General features: G+C 38.8%; 1 protein-coding gene across 2 annotated transcripts in view; it reads left to right on the forward strand.

The window, feature by feature from the left end:
• The window catches only part of LOC106163484 (polycystin-1-like), a 34,024-nt gene continuing 16,174 nt past the window's right edge, over nt 1-17,850 (forward strand). For both annotated transcript variants that reach the window (XM_087008511.1, XM_087008512.1), the window contains exons 1-19: nt 1-52; nt 341-383; nt 614-740; nt 1,689-1,888; nt 6,553-6,729; nt 6,934-7,155; nt 9,022-9,182; nt 9,603-10,236; nt 10,461-10,651; nt 10,935-11,043; nt 11,300-11,362; nt 11,704-11,925; nt 12,211-12,294; nt 12,478-12,636; nt 12,921-13,063; nt 13,446-13,589; nt 13,841-13,982; nt 14,517-17,309; nt 17,561-17,798. In XM_087008511.1, the coding sequence (XP_086864637.1) occupies nt 20-52; nt 341-383; nt 614-740; nt 1,689-1,888; nt 6,553-6,729; nt 6,934-7,155; nt 9,022-9,182; nt 9,603-10,236; nt 10,461-10,651; nt 10,935-11,043; nt 11,300-11,362; nt 11,704-11,925; nt 12,211-12,294; nt 12,478-12,636; nt 12,921-13,063; nt 13,446-13,589; nt 13,841-13,982; nt 14,517-17,309; nt 17,561-17,798 (5,885 nt within the window). In that variant the 5' untranslated portion in view covers nt 1-19. The remainder of the gene's footprint in view (nt 53-340; nt 384-613; nt 741-1,688; nt 1,889-6,552; nt 6,730-6,933; nt 7,156-9,021; nt 9,183-9,602; nt 10,237-10,460; nt 10,652-10,934; nt 11,044-11,299; nt 11,363-11,703; nt 11,926-12,210; nt 12,295-12,477; nt 12,637-12,920; nt 13,064-13,445; nt 13,590-13,840; nt 13,983-14,516; nt 17,310-17,560; nt 17,799-17,850) is intronic.

Consider the following 17,850-nt stretch of genomic DNA (forward strand, 5'->3'; position numbering starts at 1 on the left):
AGACTGGAAAAAATGAAAAATGTATGCAACTCCAGCATTATTTCTGTACCTGGTACGTGTTAAAAATATCTGACATACACAAGCATTTATGCTTAAGGAGAACCCTCAGAGTGACTATCCCGAGTTTCATGATTAATTGGCCAATAATTCCGGTGACGCCAAAACATTCGCCATGAGCAATGTGCGTTACAAGTAAATATCATTTGCCATTTGTTTATAACGTATGAACACGATTTTTTATTCACTTATAATTGCAACACGGTTCTACACAAGTTGTATCAACATGCATACAAAGATTATTCCATCGTTGTAACTATTTTTCTTTTATATGATTATTCAGGTTAGCTGCCTGGTTGTAATAGAAAAGTCAATAGCACACGGAGGTAAAAGATATTTTTCCTTTTTTTTAAATTTAATCTAATCAGTTTCCGCAGTATATGGATCTCACGTGTAAATTTTGGCAATTACTATTAATAAAGATGAAGAAAACAGTGGTACCAGGACTGTCAATAGATCTTATGATATTTTATAATCTTAATACATGTACAGTTTACGCCTTGTAAACCTTTGACCATTTTATCGATCTCTCTTCAACAACTTTTAATCGTTCCAGATTTCTACGAGGGTTGCGTGCGTGAGGTTAACCATGCCCGTCACTTCAAGATATCCCCCGGGATATACAACCCTCGCTTTCTAACAGCTGATGTCTGCATGCAGGCTTGTGCACAATCACAGAAAAGGTACTATTACTTCTTCTCAGGAAGCTAGGTTCACAGCACATACACTTATGCAATTACGAAATGTTGTAACATTGGCGGAAAAATCGAAACGCAAGAAAAGTGATTACTTTTGAAGAATTAATCTTTGCGTCTAGAAGTATTTTTCACTACGTCGGTGCGGAACATATTTTCAAGTAGAGAGTATTGATCAAAACATCACACGGTGCATGGGCAAAATTACGTTCGTTATTATGTCCAAGTACGGTGTAAAAAAGGTATCAAATTTGCCACACAGCTTTGTTTATTCAGTAAAAAGTAGAAACAGTTAGAGAATGGAATAATATATGGGTTTTGCAAATGAAGGTCAAATTTTAAAATGACAATTTGCAACTTGAAGACGTACCTGTACGAGACATAACGCACCCACGTGCATAGATAACGTACAATGTTGTTTACTATTAGATCCAGTTTCTTTTCAAAACGTAATTTTCTTAATTTTGATAATACATGTAGCATAACAGTTATAAAGTCACTTAGTAAATGCTTTTTAGAAACGATTTTAGCAGGTTTTTATACAACTCTTTTTCAATATATCAATTTTTTTCCCTTATACGATTCTACGTCAATAAAAAACGGAGAAAGTGATGTAAAAATTCCTGTTTGCGCCTTTTATTTTTTACATAAAAATATGCTTGTCAAGAAGAAAAAATATTTGACATAAAATTTTTGAATAGGCCCCAAAATATTTATTTAAATCTCAAACACAATAAAAAACGTTTAACTTTAACAATATCCATTTACATATTTATTCAATCTGATTTTTCTTACATATCTAATTCCACTTTGTCTTAGAACTAATTTTCATGAATTTATCTGAAAAGTAATCTTATCTGAAAAAGTAGCTACATGGCCTTGAAAAAAATATAAAATGTTCAAAATTTTTATTCCATTTTTAATATACATATCCAGGTATGCCGCGTTGTCTGAAGGGAAGTACTGTACATGTGCGGACACTGTGGATATATCTGAAACTGACAACGACACGCTGGCCCTCTGCAATGCCCCCTGTCCTGGTGACGGTAATATCACGTGCGGTGGACGACAGGCCGCAAGCGTCTACACCACTGACCATGTCCTGTCTGGACTGCCCGTCGTCACCATTAATAACGGTATGAAACATAAATGTAATTTCACATCTAAATATGGCCACTTTCCAAATTTGTCCAACAGTGCTTTTTAGTTTTAACATCTGTGTGTGTGTGTGTGTGTGTGTGTGTGTGTGTATTTCTTATCTCCTAAATATGGCCACTTTTCAAATTTGCCCTGAATTTCGTTCGATTTAAACATCTATCAGGATTAATTCAAATAAGACAGAATTAGCAGGCAGACATACCCCCGAATTATTTTTCTTTTACTTTTCTCTCCGTGTATTTCATTTTATGAAGTCACGTTTGTTAAGATACTTCATGGTATATTACCACTTCATAGGATAAGAATTACTACTTCATGATAGAAGGCGACTTCATTGGTCAAAAAATAAGGACCCTTAGGCGACTTCATAGTACATTGCCACTTCATGGGACATTGTATCCAAACATGTTTCAGTTCTGGTTGGATGTGGAATTAGGCGTAAAGGTCGATATGCTGTTTTATTCTACACCATGATTTCGAGAGTGATGCGTGTATTTGAAATGGGGTGGGGTTGGAGTAACATTACTCACTCACATGATAGTGCGTATTTTATCTTGTTGGAGTTTATTGAAGCTGTTATTTTCACATGTTCTCGCATATACCTGTGAGTTTAACTTCTATAAATAATGTACTTTATTTCAAAAGCTCCGGTCCTGTGACGGAGAGCATAAAACTAGTTTTTTGTTTTACCCATTTAGTTTTGAGATTCTTCAGATTTCAGGACGATTAAAAACTGAAAACATTTGGACGTTGAATCATGGCGGATCTAAGGCAATATAAGACAAACACATTTCCTGTCTTTAAACTAGGACATAAAGCTGACCATGTGATTGACGGCGCAGGTTTATAGAAGTTGCTAGTACACAGTAGCAGGAATGTATGTCTTTTCATTGTAGGTAGAGAACTCTACTAGGCAGAGAGGTTTTAATTTTGCTCCACATTAGTTGTACATTAATATCTTTAACAAACTGTCTGTTTATTAATTGGATGATATAGAAGTATATCTTATGTAACTTTAACATGAATGTTATGACTTGAAATATCAAGCTGTAATAAGCTTTTCTATTGATATGCAACTTAATACTTCGAGAATATCTCGGTCGTTTAAAAAGATAGACCACTGGCCTATATTTAACGAAAACGTTTAAAATCGGAAAGTCTGAAATCTGAATAATTTGAAACGGTCAACTGTCCAGGTAGATGTCAGGGAGAATGAAATGCTGGGGATTGATTCATAAAACTGGTGTAGAATCGCACTTTGCTACCAGTTGCAAAATGCGTTCAGTTGCAAAATGCGGCTTACAAATAGAGCCGCAATTTTGAGCTGAACGCATTTTGCAACTGAAACGCGTCTTGCAACCAAAGAAAATCGTGAAAACGCATTTTGCAACCAGAAGTTTTTCTTAGTCATTTAACAGTGTGATGTTCTATAGTGGTAGTATTGGAATGGGGACGGGTTGTCTCGGCTAGGTACGCTGACATTGGTCAAGCTTTCTCCCTGGGATGGACATGCATAATCTATTTCACATTGTTACCTCCTAGACTATCATAGTTAGGAACTTTATACGTCGGGGATTAATAAACCTATCATTAGGGATTTGCAAAGGCTCTTAGGAATTTAATTGTGACTTGGGGTGTGGTCTACCCTGGGGGTGGTCTATTCTAATTTTTACATCGTATTTTATGCTAGGAACATGAAACGTGGCAACATACCATTTTGGATGTGGAAGGGCGCTTCGGATTTTTTTTTTTTTTTTTTTTTTTTTTTTTTTTTTTTTTTTTTTGGGGGGGGGGGGTCCTGGCGGCGGTTGAGTCTAATTGACATTGTAATTCCTGCTATCTACCCTTAGACCAATACAGTTGGGAACGTAAGGCTATGGGCTATGGCTTTGGGGGTGTGTATGGGTCCTGCTGTTGTGTCTTTACACAAAACAAAAATGTTTATTACCCAAGAGCAGTAATTAACATGTGTGCTTTATGTTAAAGAACAACGGGACTTGGACCCTAGGTTTCCTGAGAGTATGGGGTCTTAAATGGGTTCTAATTAACTTGACCTATATTCAAGAATACGACTGAAGGTCTGTCATAAGTACTCTCTGCTGCTTTCTCTGCATTTCCCCTTCCTTCCTAACTTGAAGACCGCATTCAGATTTACACATCGTACTAGCTGGGTGGGTCCAACTCTGCAGGGAATCTGACTTAAGTGCAATCTATGGAATTAGCTTCTTCATTGTCTGATAAACTACTAATCACCCCACCCCCTAGAGACGGCCACATCCCAAGCCACACTAAAATCCCCATGTAGCCACCCTGAGCTTCAGAGCTAACTTGACACTAACCTTTTCACTGTAGCCTATTCTCCATCGTGTCAAGTAACACGATGGAGAATAGGCTACAGTGAAAAGGTTAGTGTCAAGTTAGCTCTGAAGCTCAGGGTGCATGTAGCCCACTCGTGCATCAAAGACTCATGTTAGAATGGTCTAGGAGGAGACGAAATAAATTACGGTAAGATTAGTCAACCATCCCCAGGGATGGCCACACCCCAACATTTTTGTCTTGTATTTTGGAAGCACAAAAGAAATAAGCAATCATGAGCAATATACTTGAGACACAAGGCTACTTTGCAACCTAACTTTTTCAATTCATCAATTTACTATGAATAAATATCAATCTACAAGTCTGTTGATCTCGCAGATCAACCGCGTTAATTAGGCTGCTAAACAACAACCCCCCCCCCCCTCCGAACGCCTTATTAACGGGTTTCCAAATGCAGACTGTGCCGAAGATAATACTTTCGGGTCAAAAGAGAGCCAGCCAAGGGCACATTTCTAGAGCACGTTTGATCACGCTATGATGGACATTCACAGGTGTAGGACCAGAACAGAGCCTCTCGGAAACCAAGGGACAGACCTAAAGCATTACACCTGCATGCGCGTGTCTTTCCTCATGGAAAAATGAGTCTTTTCAGAGTGGGACGCGACTTGATCAAGACGATTGTAGTGCACAATTATATACATGTACCTTTTCTGCTTTTTTTTTCAACACTATTATCGATTAATATATGTTTAATAATTGATTCCTATTTGTTTATTTGTTCATCTTATAATCCAGTAACCTACGCGTTAATTATGTTTTCATAGCCTGGTTTACCTGATCCAGTAGTTTTATGTATCAAGGGGATCTGGTAAGGGAGGACTGGACCCCCTTTTCAACGCTTACCATAATCCCCTATAATGTACTGATTTTTCAGAAATCCTGGATCCTCACCTACATGTGCCTGTGTATTTTAAAATTGCTCAAAACATATATCCAATAACACTAAAGAAACCCTATTCAGTCCTACAAGTAAATTAAAACGTACAGTTTACTTATGTTGGATAATATTAACAGTACAAAAACATTATATTTCAAAATCGTTATCTCTCATAACGTTGGGTCAACAACAGGTACTTTTTCACCATTATCTCATGAAGTCACAGGCAATATCTTATGTGGAGATGAAGTCGCATTTCATCCTATGAAGTCGATTTGACAGTAAAATCAGAGCATTTATCCCAAGAAGTAGTAATATACCATGAAGTACCTTAACACACGTTCATGCAATCTTTTTCTCATTGCAATATGCTAAGTACATACTTCCTACCAGCAATTCTGAAATTTTATTGCTTGCCTTAATGAGGTCCAATACCTCTCCACAACACCACTTTAAATCTTTTCAGAAGGGTAAATTATATAATTGCTTCTGCCATTAGCATATTTGCTTATCTCGATCTATGGCTGCGGAATTCAACTGTGAATGTCACAAATGAATAACAAAGTACACACTAAAATGGATGTACATGTAAGCAATCAATTCTTTGAGAGAGCAGATTATTATCTGACAATGACATACATTTCAATGGTTCTAATGATGTTACGGTACTCGTCATGTTACGAACGTTAGTATATCGTGGTGTTATTAAGCGTTTTATAATCAATAGAACATTTGTTCTTTGTGTCAGTGTTATCATATATTTTTATTGATTTGCCATTTAAAGCTTGTTTCCTAATGGATCTGGGGGGGGGGAGGCGGGTTAAAAATTTAAACATTTCTTCCAAAATTTTCCAGCAAACTATTTTTTCAACATTTAAAAGTGTCTATTTTATTGTGAAAATACTGAAATACAGGGTAAATCAGACACGAACACCTGCAGGGCTACAAAATGAGTCGTTAGAATGCAAATGATGGTCGAAACGTTTCAAACGCACTCATGGGACCAGACCAAAGGCTGTGCCTGAACCCTCCCCCACCTTCACTCACGTGGGAACATGGCCAAGTAAATGCTTTGGCACCCCAACATAGTCTACAAGCTAAATAAATTGGATATTTGTGTAAAGAGGCAAATGTGGTGGGATATTGTGAAAACTTCCATAGCTTTCTCTCAAAATGTTCACACATTTACCGATTTTGATATTTAAAACATACACGCTTTACTTCAAAAACAGTCCATTGAACTTCAGCGTTTCGTAGCAATTTAAAGTGCGAACAATCAAATGCTCGTTTTCACATTAGTAACAGTCCACTCAGATATTTCAATTCAGAAACTACAGAATCTTTTTCCTAGTTAATTTTATTTTTACGTCTAGTTTTGCCTTATTTCAGAAAATAAGACTTTTGTCGAAATGTATAAGCCCGTCAGCGTCCTTGTGCAAACCGAGACAGCTCACTTGAACATTGACATAGTGAGTGCAGGAAAACACGACACTTGGCCCACTGCAAGTTATTACCTAGGCACCAATACAGCTGTTGTCAATCATACTTTTGCTGTATTTACTCCAGGTGAGGAATGTCAAAATGTAGTGTCTTTTTTAAAATTACGTTTTAGAATTCTAGGAGTTGTAATATATACAGAACATTTAGCTTTAAGTGTACTTTGTAGGAAATGAGGAAAATAATCATACAAGTTCAAGTATTGATTTTGTCAAATCACTCCGCTGGGGAATCCTGAAGCACTAGTGTCTTATTCTCCCCTTTTTTTTCAAGGTAAATTTTCTGTGAGTGTTAAAGCCACAGATACCTATGGTAATTCGGCAAGAAGCACCGTTGTCCGTTCCGCTGATGCGGACATACAATTCCAGTTTGACTGCCCGCTGTACGTGGCCGTGGATGAAGAAGCCGTCTGTAAGATCAAAGTTCTTCAAGGAACAAACATGACTGCCTCCGTTACATTTGGCAACGGAAAACAAACTGAATTCAATCCCCCAGGTATGATACATGTTACTCTTAATAATTACTTTAAAATGCAAGTGTTAGTTTTTTATCAAAAATATAACTTGCCACAAGGCTGTAATTTCTGGTGAACTGCCATGTTATTATATATTTTAATACATCGGTCACTTTACACCACTCACTCATGTTATTTTAATCGTTACTAGTATTTCATTCGGACAACGTGTGTGTGCGCGTGTGTGTGTGTTTGTTTACTTAAACTTTCTGTTTATGCAATGTCGTTTTATCAATATTATTATTATTATTTTTTTTTTTTTGTAAAATGCATACTGCCTGCAGTGTACGTCAGTCCAGATTCAAATTAGGACTACTTGATTGGCAAAGAACACATTGGTGACTGTTCTGGTGATTTTAAAGTGAGATCGATGCGACCATAATGTTAATGGTGTTTTTATGCAACTTTTTCCGTCGGGACAGAACAAACCTGGTTACAGAACGCAAAAATATTAGTCTGACTAATTGTTTTCTGTTGAACAAATAGTGCGCTGTGCCACTTGGACTGCGAAGAATACAGTCCTATTTGTCACAAAATTGCGGAAGTTTTCGGTTACTTTGATTTCTGCATATCTAGCGTATTAAACAAGACACACAAATCAAACAATGTGTTTAGGCCTCTCATTTAAAAATAAAAACGAACCCGGAGGAAATTGATAAAGCAAAAGTGGCAGAACAAGTCACAATCTGAGTTTGATTGTTACGCGATGTCTTGTCAGCGGGTTGATTTTTTTAGCACCCATGCAAAATTAACAAAGAACCAGTTTGCATTTAGAGAATTAACACGAGTTTCCATTATGGTTAATGGAAACTTCCAACGAGAGGCGTCATTATTTTTAAAATGATCTAATCAATAATACTCCTAAAGGCAATTCCGTAAATGAGTTGTTTTTTTTCTCTCTGTTTATGTGTTTTAATCTAGCTATGTTGATTTTGAAGTAATAAAACATCAAGTGAAAATTTCAAACAAAATACTATATGAAGGTGTAGACATCTTGGCGTCAAATTTCCTGTAAAAATCAATAGATTGCGAAATAAAAATGCCATGATCTTCACCCTGAAAACGGGTATATGTCAATTCCAACACCAAATTTAACATTAAAAGCTCTTAAAATGCTGATGAAAATCGTCAACGACTTTCAAAATATTTTTTTTTTTCATTTTATTATTTTATTCCTGTTACACTAAACACATATCTTTGTTAAAATATTTAGCTTTTTACAAAGAGCTTACTCGTCCTATGGACGGGTCTATAGAAATTTAATCTTGATGTTCTTGGTGTTTTTCTTTTCTGCCCCGCGCCGTGTTTATCCATAATAAAACTCTTTCTATGAAAATTGCGATATTACCAACAGCGACTCGCCTCCGATGGTGACAGGAACGATAGAGAAACTGCATCACTTTCGGGTCCTGGAAATTTTGTACAGACTAATGAAGATTTTTTTCATACCCCCATTGCATTTTCTAATTTCATTGTTGTAGTGAGACCCTTTGAATCCTAAATTTCAGTCAATCAGATTTATATTTATGCCGCTAGCTTTTATTGACACGTAGTGTGACAATCTTCAGCTGATCTACAATGGTTTTAACTGTAAAGTACATACCTCTCAGGGAGGTTATGAATACATTCTCAAAGGTATACAAGTATACCATAATATATCTGGTGTCAGGACAGCTTGAGGTAAAATTTTACTGATAATTTTCACCTTATTTAAGTCATGTCTCGGGCACATCAGATGTTGATAGTGTTGAACATCAGGGTTTTTTAAGAAACGAGTAGCTGTTGCCTGCTTTGATATAATGATGCAATTAAGCCAGAGTTAAATCTTTGCCCTGTAATCTTTTCAGACGCTGCTTGGTATAAAGCTGGAGACGCAAACCCTGGAGATTTGTATACTGAATCTGCACCAGATGGCAATTACATGCTCGTGAACCATGGTTTCCATAGCAACGGTTCGTTGGTAGGCCTCAAGGTCAATGTCAAGGAAGTTGGTCCTGTGATCTTTCAGGTACGTTGCATTCTCTATATGATGTATACGGACACTCGCGCCCGATAGTATAAACCGACTTTTATGAAGTGGTGGCATATTAATTGTCAGTAACTCAAAGCTTAATGGGTTTTTTTTTCATCCGCCTATTATAACAATAAAACCATGCACTGTGCATAAAATGGCTTTAAGGCGTAATGATCGTTCAGCCGCTCCAAGCGTTGGTTGTATTGTCACTTCTGTATCGGCATAGTGATATAATAAGTAATGTACAGTCAGTAGAAACAGATTAAGCTATTTCAGTGGGAAGATTTACATGTAAAAATACACAAAACCCATATGTATAAACTGTCCTTTATTTGATACCTTCTATGTGTTTTAGCCACATAGCAAATTGGCAACTGTATAACAACAATAACGTCCAAAACATTGTTTCAAAAGGTTTTTCGCCCAGTGTGTGACGACCCCGACCAAACATTCTGCTACCGGTCCCATTCCTGTATCAACTCCACAGACAGCTGCCGGAAACAGGGCGCGGTGATGAGGACCTACCGCTGCGTGGGTAGCCTCAAGTACAGCTTCTCCGATCGGAGCTGCTCTGGTTTCTCCAGCAGTAGCGGTAGTGTGAACGGTTCCAGGTTCTATGAACTGCCGGTCACATATCAGGCCGTATACAACCAGACGGTCAACCTGACCGAAAATCAGACAGTGTACATGTTCCCCAGCGACTCCCGATTCCAAGTAATTCAGGGCGATGTGTTGTCGGTTTACCAAATGGCAAATGAAGGGAAAATCGGAACCATTCCAACGGCAGATATCCCTGTGTTCAAGCAGAGCGCACCAGAAAACGAGGTCGTCGCGGCCACCGATGTGACGTCTAGTCGTACGCATTTTCTCGTCGAAGCTTTGGTGATCAGACCAGTGACAATCCGCGCACCAACTGTTTATGATACACCAGATGGATACAACGTCACAGCAACGGTATCCAGTGAAGTAACTGGAACGGTTTCCATGTCCAGCATCATACATGTCCAGTACAGAGTGGCAAACGTAACTTGGATTATCTCTGATTATGGTACGGACGTTTTACTGCCACTTAGACAAAAAAAAATGAGCAAGATTCATACTTATCTTAATTAATGTCCTGGTTTTGTTTTTGTCGTCTTGATTTAAATACATTATGATAATTAAATAATAAAGAGAGTTGCAGGATTTTCACGGTTACACCATAAAACGGTAGCATTATTACCCGATAACAATATTTTATATATTTTATGCACTAATGGTATTTTATTCCAGGTGAGGCAAATAGGGCATTTGACGTTATAGTTCCTGAACACCCAGGGACTAATAGTACCTACGTTATCGACTGGGGAGACGGCTATTTTGATATAACTCAGGAGAGGAATATAACGCACGTCTATCGCGAGACAGGAGAATTGATTGTCGTTCTGTCTGCATACAACCGGTTGAATTCAGTCACCATCAACGTAAGCTTTTCTTGATTCGTTTTCAAACTTAAAATAATGACGGCGTCTTTTAATTGCGAGCATCAAATTGTTTCTATTGTAACGTTCATATCCAAGCTCTGTTTGGCGTTTTTCTGCTGATCAGGAAACGAGTAAAGATTGCTGTACTTAAAATCAATTAGTTTGCGTTTCCTTTGCGGAACACCAATTTATTCTACAAATATGCCCTTAGATAAGAATAGATATTGAACCATTGTAGTAACCGTTTAGATCACATCACTGTTTGCTTTGCTCTATTGATTAGAAAACTGTCAACATCATTGATCGAATCGAGAGTGCCCATATTTCAATGACATATCCGCCAGCCTCTATTCTGGGTGATGTGACGTCCTTCGATATCACTTTGGCTCAAGGTAAATGGACAATATGTCAGGCTTTTTCATTTTGTAGCAAATGAAAAATTCATTCCATTCGTTAGAATACTAAAATGAATTTTCACAAAGAAGGGTAAATAAATCCATCGACTAGTTACTTTATACAAGAAGAATCGTGTATATTTTTATGGTTGATGTTGAAACGTATCCTAAGCACAGAATAAAAGAATTGTCTGCATTATTCTAATTATAAATCTATTATGAAGGTGACACATCTACTTTATCTTTACTCTAGGGTCACAGGTTAATTGCATCATAGATATTGGAAACGGGACCACTATATCCGTAGATAACGTGGGTGAGTATCAAGGAAATATCCTTATATAGCCGTTTTAGTCAGCGAAACAGTCATGACAATACGAGCAACTTGTCCCATTCTTGGATAATTAGTACTCTAAAAGAAGATAAGGTTGCTACCTGTCACATAAATAACTGACTAGTCCCAAAGATTGTCTATAATTTCAGCACGTTCGCATTTATCTCCTACCCTTATTGCCGAATGCTAAATACATGTACTATACTGCATGATTTTCACTAGCACGTTAATTTCACTCAATTAATATTTGTAAAACTATTTAACGCATTCTCAAGAGATCATTGGCAATTGTTTCCTTGTGGTCATTAAACACTAATGTATAGGTCGCAGGTACAGGCGCATCGAGAACCGGCAGTGTGCGGGCCAAATACTAAAGAATATTACGGGTAACATTACCGCGGAGGAGTGCATGGATGTGTGTGATGAAACACCGTATTGTATTACTTTGGAGCACTCGCACGATAACAGCTTGTGTCGCCTCTTCTTAGAACGGTGCAATCCAAGCACACAGTCACTAACAGAAAGCAGCTACGATGCGACCATAGGTAAGTTTTTCATAGCCGTTTTCTTTTATTTTTGCAGCGTGGGTGTGATGATATATGATATATTTTAATGCCCTCGTTCAAGTTCTTCTACAACATGCGTTAAAAGGATGACAACAACTAACGTGCATAAGGTTTACAAAAATGAATTCAACAAAAAAAGTGCCTCAATAAAACAGAAACGTTATGTGAAAGAACGCAGCACCAGTAATGGCAGCGGTGGGATAAAAATCAGTGAATAAGTAAAACCGAAGCATTGATAACTTGGTTTACACCTATACATTTCAGAACCAAGTTGGTTTTTCCACGCTGTCCCTGGAACCACATTAGTGGCTACAAATAAAACAGAATGGACCGACGGAGACGGCGAAAGTAAGCAAACCATTTTATCAGACACAGACTATATAGTCAGAACAAATTGCTTCCCCGAAAGGCGAATATCAATTTGAACGTAAATCGAGTCAAGGCGAGGTAAGATACTCAGCATCGAATATTGTACCTCTGTAATATACTTGGTCATATACATGTATTTTCTACTTTGAACCGTCATTTCAGCTACCATGGACGACTGTGCCAGGCAGTGTTTACTGCAGAATTGTTCTTCAATCGAGTGGACCTCGTCCTCTGACAGTTGTCTCATGAACTCACTTAATCTTTATGATGAGCCCAGCGCCATGAGACAAGACCCCAACGTCGTTCTACTTAATTTAAACAGTAGGTTGCATTTTTATTTTAATTTTTATCTCAGTTCATCTTTGATTTTATATAAGTATTGGTTTCAGAGAATAATCTTATTGTGATTTATTATATTAAATATGTGAGGGTGAACTTTTCCGGATATTGAAAATGCATAAACATTTAAGAAATTATCAATATCAAAGCGTCTGCGAGTAGATAGAGAATCTCTTTAGAAAAAAATGTCAGACATAAACGCTAGATATTACTACTGTTTTGGACGAAATTTAATCAATAAAAATGTGTTATGTTTTGATTTTCAGAGGACTACTGCGTCGATGATATGATGTTAACGGTAGAAAAAGAACAAATTGATGGACTCAATACATCTGGCGGAGTGACCATGGGTCTATTGGACACGGACCACGCCTTTCTCCTGGCCATGACTTCCGTCCCCGAAATGCAGGTTCGAAGACAAATATGAATAAGAAAGAGTCAAATATGATTCTAGACATTGGTCTGTTACATTATTTGGCAAACTATTACTGTAATAAGAGAAAATCGGTAATTGCACGCATTCTCCATCAGAGATCATCAGATACAGTAGATGATCGCTGAGTTGTTAGAACGAGATGGGGTGTAAGAATTAAAGTTTATTGGTTATAAAGAAACATACCCAAATGAACGGAAATTTGAATGCACTGTTTGTTAAGTGGACCTTTAGGACCCGACATAGGTCAGTGCTTGGTCCTCAACTGATTGTTGCTATATATAATTTCTGTTCCATCCGCAGCATGGTTTATACTCATGTACGAGGAATTCTAAATGAGAAAGTATTTCATTTCCAGATAAATCTTCGAGCTCGTAGTGCAATTCGTGCTTTGGTTACTCAGGGGGAGCGGGGCACGACAAACTGGTTGACCAGCTACACGCTTGAGCATAGCGAAGATGGAATTGTTTGGGAAAAAGTGACCGATAACAATGGGACAGAGGTATGTATAAGATTTATCAATATTCTTTCTATCAGCCCATTAGAGACATCGAGTTGTTATTAAGGTTGTAAAAGGATTTCTGTCACTTCACTTTTAAAGTCTTGGTTTTACACTTTGCCAGTTTCTATACATTGATACTTTTAATACATGTGTATATAAAATGAACGTATTATGATAATTTTCAATTAGCTTAAATCGAAGTCCATATTGTGCTCACGTGTCTTAGATAACATGAGGATTTTTTATTTCAGATTGAGTTTGAAGGCAATACTGATGCGGAGACCAAGGTTATAAACAGACTACCTACCATTGTGTTGACAAGACATCTCCGCATCATAGCTGTGAACTGGACCGGAGCACCTGCCTTCAGACTTGGCATACAAAGCTGTGAAGGTAATATTGAAGGCTTAGAAAGACGTTTTCATTGTCTAGTACAAATGTAGTAAGTGTGTGGATTACAAGTTTCTCAGTTCTCTCTGTAGTGCGCACAAGAAGAATTTCAAATGTTATGAAACATTTTATTTTTGTATTTATTACCATAATTTGTGCCAATAATGCTAAGTTATGCACACATACAGAGTATCTCTTTAGATCCTTTTTCTTTTGCCTCAAGCCACATCCCTTCCAGGTTAGACACCTGGGTCCCGTAACTCGAAAGCATCGCCTATTGCGAAGAGCGATATCACATAGAGGCTACAATGTATTATATGGGGCGAGAATGGGCAAGGTATGGAATCGAGACGCTTGCGCTCGGTCGCAATGCGCGATGCTTTCGAGTTACCGGGCCCTGTTCTACAAAATGTAGTGTTTACCCTCTTAATAAGCCAGCTGATGTACGGTACAAAATGTGATTGTGTGCGGAGGACGGCTTGATAGACTTGTTGTGCAAGTGGTATCATTTTGCAGTTAAGAAACTCGTTATTTCAGCCATCACAATGCGATACCAACTGAACTACACGTTTCCGGCACTGGGAGTTTATAACGTGCAAATGAACTGTTCCAATGTACTAACTGAAAACCAGTCAGTTTCTGCGGACGTCTTTGTGCCGGTCGAAAGCAAGATAACGAGTTTTGAGTGGTTAGAAGTAGGGCCTGTGACATTCGGAGAGAACGCCACCATCCGAGTCCGGGCTGACAGTGGCAACAATGTCGTTATTAAGGGTACGCTAAACGAAACTGTCCTGACGGCTGGTTTCTATAACGACACGTCGCAAGAGGGTACATTGCTCCTTAAAGCAGACGATTACAAGACCATTGGTCATTATCAACTGCTGGTGGTGATGGATAATTTCGTAAGCGACCCGGTTGAAAATCTGACTGAGTTATGGGTGGATTATCGTATAGAAAACCTTACCGTGCAGACGACAGAATACTCGGTTGCTACAGGTTCTGAAGTGAATGTCACTGTCTCAGTTGGTCAGGGATCGAGGTTACAGATACAAACTGGTGTGGCGTTACAGAGTTACATGGAATATTTTGAAATGCTCACAGCAAATGATACCATTACGTATATTTTTAATCTCAGTGACGTTGGCATAATAACTATACCCGTGCATGTCTCAAACCCAGTTTCAGAAGCTCTCAGAAACGTGTCATTTAAGGTGCAAAGGCCGGTGTCAAATATGGAATTCTCGGCTCTTCAAAATATCCATCCAATATATCCAAACGCTGACGCCACAATTACGTTTTCTGTTGCCTGTAACGTTGATGACGTGCTTTTACCAACTAACGCCAGCGCAGAATTCGACTTCGGTGACAATAAAACGGCCACAGAGACTCTTACCTCCTTTGTCGACAATACCTTCCTCGTCTCCGTAATGAATAGTACTAACGCCTGGCTTTACAGTCACAACTACAGCACCAAGGGGACATACATAACCACGCTCAATGTGTCCAACGACATCAACAACATGTTTTTGTTGACAGAAGTGGTCATAGAAGAATATATAATCGGGCTGAGCATAGGTGTGAATTCGCGCCATGCCAGAGTGAACGAGCTGGTGTCTCTGAACGGCACAATAGACTGGGGCTCAGACCATGTGTACAACTGGAACCTAGAAAATGGTATTCCAGAAGGAATGTATACCACCAATTCTACTGCCTCAAGTTCAATTTTTCACAGGTTTAGAATGCCCGGGGTGTATAATATTTCATTGACTGCTTCCAATCAAGTCAACCAGATGACCGTGTTTGACTCAATCATCGTGCAGCATCCGATTCAGAATCTATCAATATCAGGACGCAAGTTTTCCCTCCGCCCAATTCCAGAAGGGAAGGTCAATGCAACGTTCGCGCTTCAAGTCGAAGCACCGCTCCCTACAGATGCCATTTTTGAAGTGGAATTTGGAGATGACACCCCACGTAAACCTGCGACTGAGCTGCTGTGCACCTTTTCCTCGGCAGATAAGTGTCTTGAAGTTTCTCACATCTTTACCCAGCCTGGTGATTTCACAGTTACCGTGTTCGCATGGAATCTCGTCAGTAACGTCACCGCCCACTTTAACCACAGCGTATTTGACAAAATCAGTGGACTGCACAAGGTCCTGTTCTACGGAAACGATTCCTCTGGCGGGCATGGTGACAGTCACATTTACTTTCCATCCCATGAACCGATCACCTTTGTATCCAACCAGACCTCAGGAACCGACTTGACATATTTTTGGGACTTTGACGATGGGTCTGTGCATAGTACCACTGTTAATGAGGTGATTCATGTTTACTCTGAACCAAAGGAGTACGCTGTCACACTAAATGCGTCAAACCCCATGGATTCTGAAGTCATTACCAAGCACATTGTCATTCAGAGAGCAGTTAATATGGTAGAACTAAATGAAACAGGACCCCACGCAACCAACGAAAGCTATAAGTTTTTCATTTGGACAGACACGATGCCAACTAACGCCTCCTATTGTGTCTTCTTTGATGTCCCTCGACTGCAGTGGCAAAAGAGATGTTTTGGAAACGTAGATCATTGTTCACGGGCGTGTGGTGATTACCCGTACTCTGGAGACGTCAGTAATGGGTTTACCAATAGCTTCCGCTCCGTTGGAAAATTCACTGTAAATGCTACTGTTTCTAATATGGTGTCTACGAAGTCTACATCTACCATGTTTATCGTCACTAAAGGACCCTGCGCCATTCCCAAAGTTGATATAAAGGAGCCTAACCAATGTCTTGATCTTTGTGACGGCCAAAAGCGGAAGGTCTTCTACCGTTCAAACCCAGTCATCATTTCGTCCTCCGTCCGATTGAACTGCACCAGCTCACCCACAGCAAACTACATTTGGGGCGTGAATTGGTATAACACAAGTATTGAGCAATGGCAAGATATGTCTCGTTTGTTCAGCAACCTCAGCATTGCATTCAACAGCACTTACTTAAACAGGTTGGAGATACCCAAAAACGTACTTTTGTATGGCATCTATAATTTCACTCTAAACGTCTCAATGGTTAATGAAATCAATCTTTGGCAAATGGACAGCGTTTTGGTGGCTTTAAATGCAACGCCGATGAGTGTGATAGGCGGCGGTTCGTATACCCGTCTAGAGTACGGCGCGAACTATACAATGAACCCTCTCCAATATCTCCGAGATCCTGACAATCCGATATCTGCCGAGGACAATTCTCTGGTCTCCATCGACTGGTTCTGTGAGGTACCTTGCAGAGATTCACCTGGCAAATGCGGATGTTTTCAAGAAGGGAAGCAGGGTGACAATCCAGGTACGCCTAATATACATGTATATCTTATTTTCAAAATGACGTTTTAAATGCGTTACGCAACATGTTTTTTTTTTTCTCTTAATACATTTTATGTTGTACTTCAACTATTCATCACGATAAAATGAAAAAGATAACACTGTATTTTACATTGGAATGTCATCACATGATCATTAAGTATAATAGCTAGGTGCTTTAAAGATAGGAACGGGGCAATCAAAAAACCGGAATTATGATATCACATTTTAATAAAGGCAAGCTTCCAACACCATGGGTTCCAAAGGAGGGTCGTGATGGAGATGTTATTAACTACAACGTCGTGAACTTCACTATGACAATAGTGAGCGTGTTACTGTACCAAGAGAATGGAACCCACAGTTTCTGGGCCGTGGTAAAAAAGGTTGACCCTTTGACCGGTTTCACGAGAAACAGTCCAAATATCACAATGGACGTGTTTCTGACGCAGGGTGATCCACCAGAGACAACAATAGAGTATGTATATCAATTAACTCCTTATTGTAAAATCCATGCATATGCTTAACTC

This window comes from Lingula anatina, chromosome 3 (assembly GCF_051362555.1).
Source record: "Lingula anatina isolate TDL-2025a chromosome 3, LinAna3.0, whole genome shotgun sequence".
Classification (NCBI taxonomy): Eukaryota; Metazoa; Brachiopoda; class Lingulata; order Lingulida; family Lingulidae; genus Lingula; species Lingula anatina.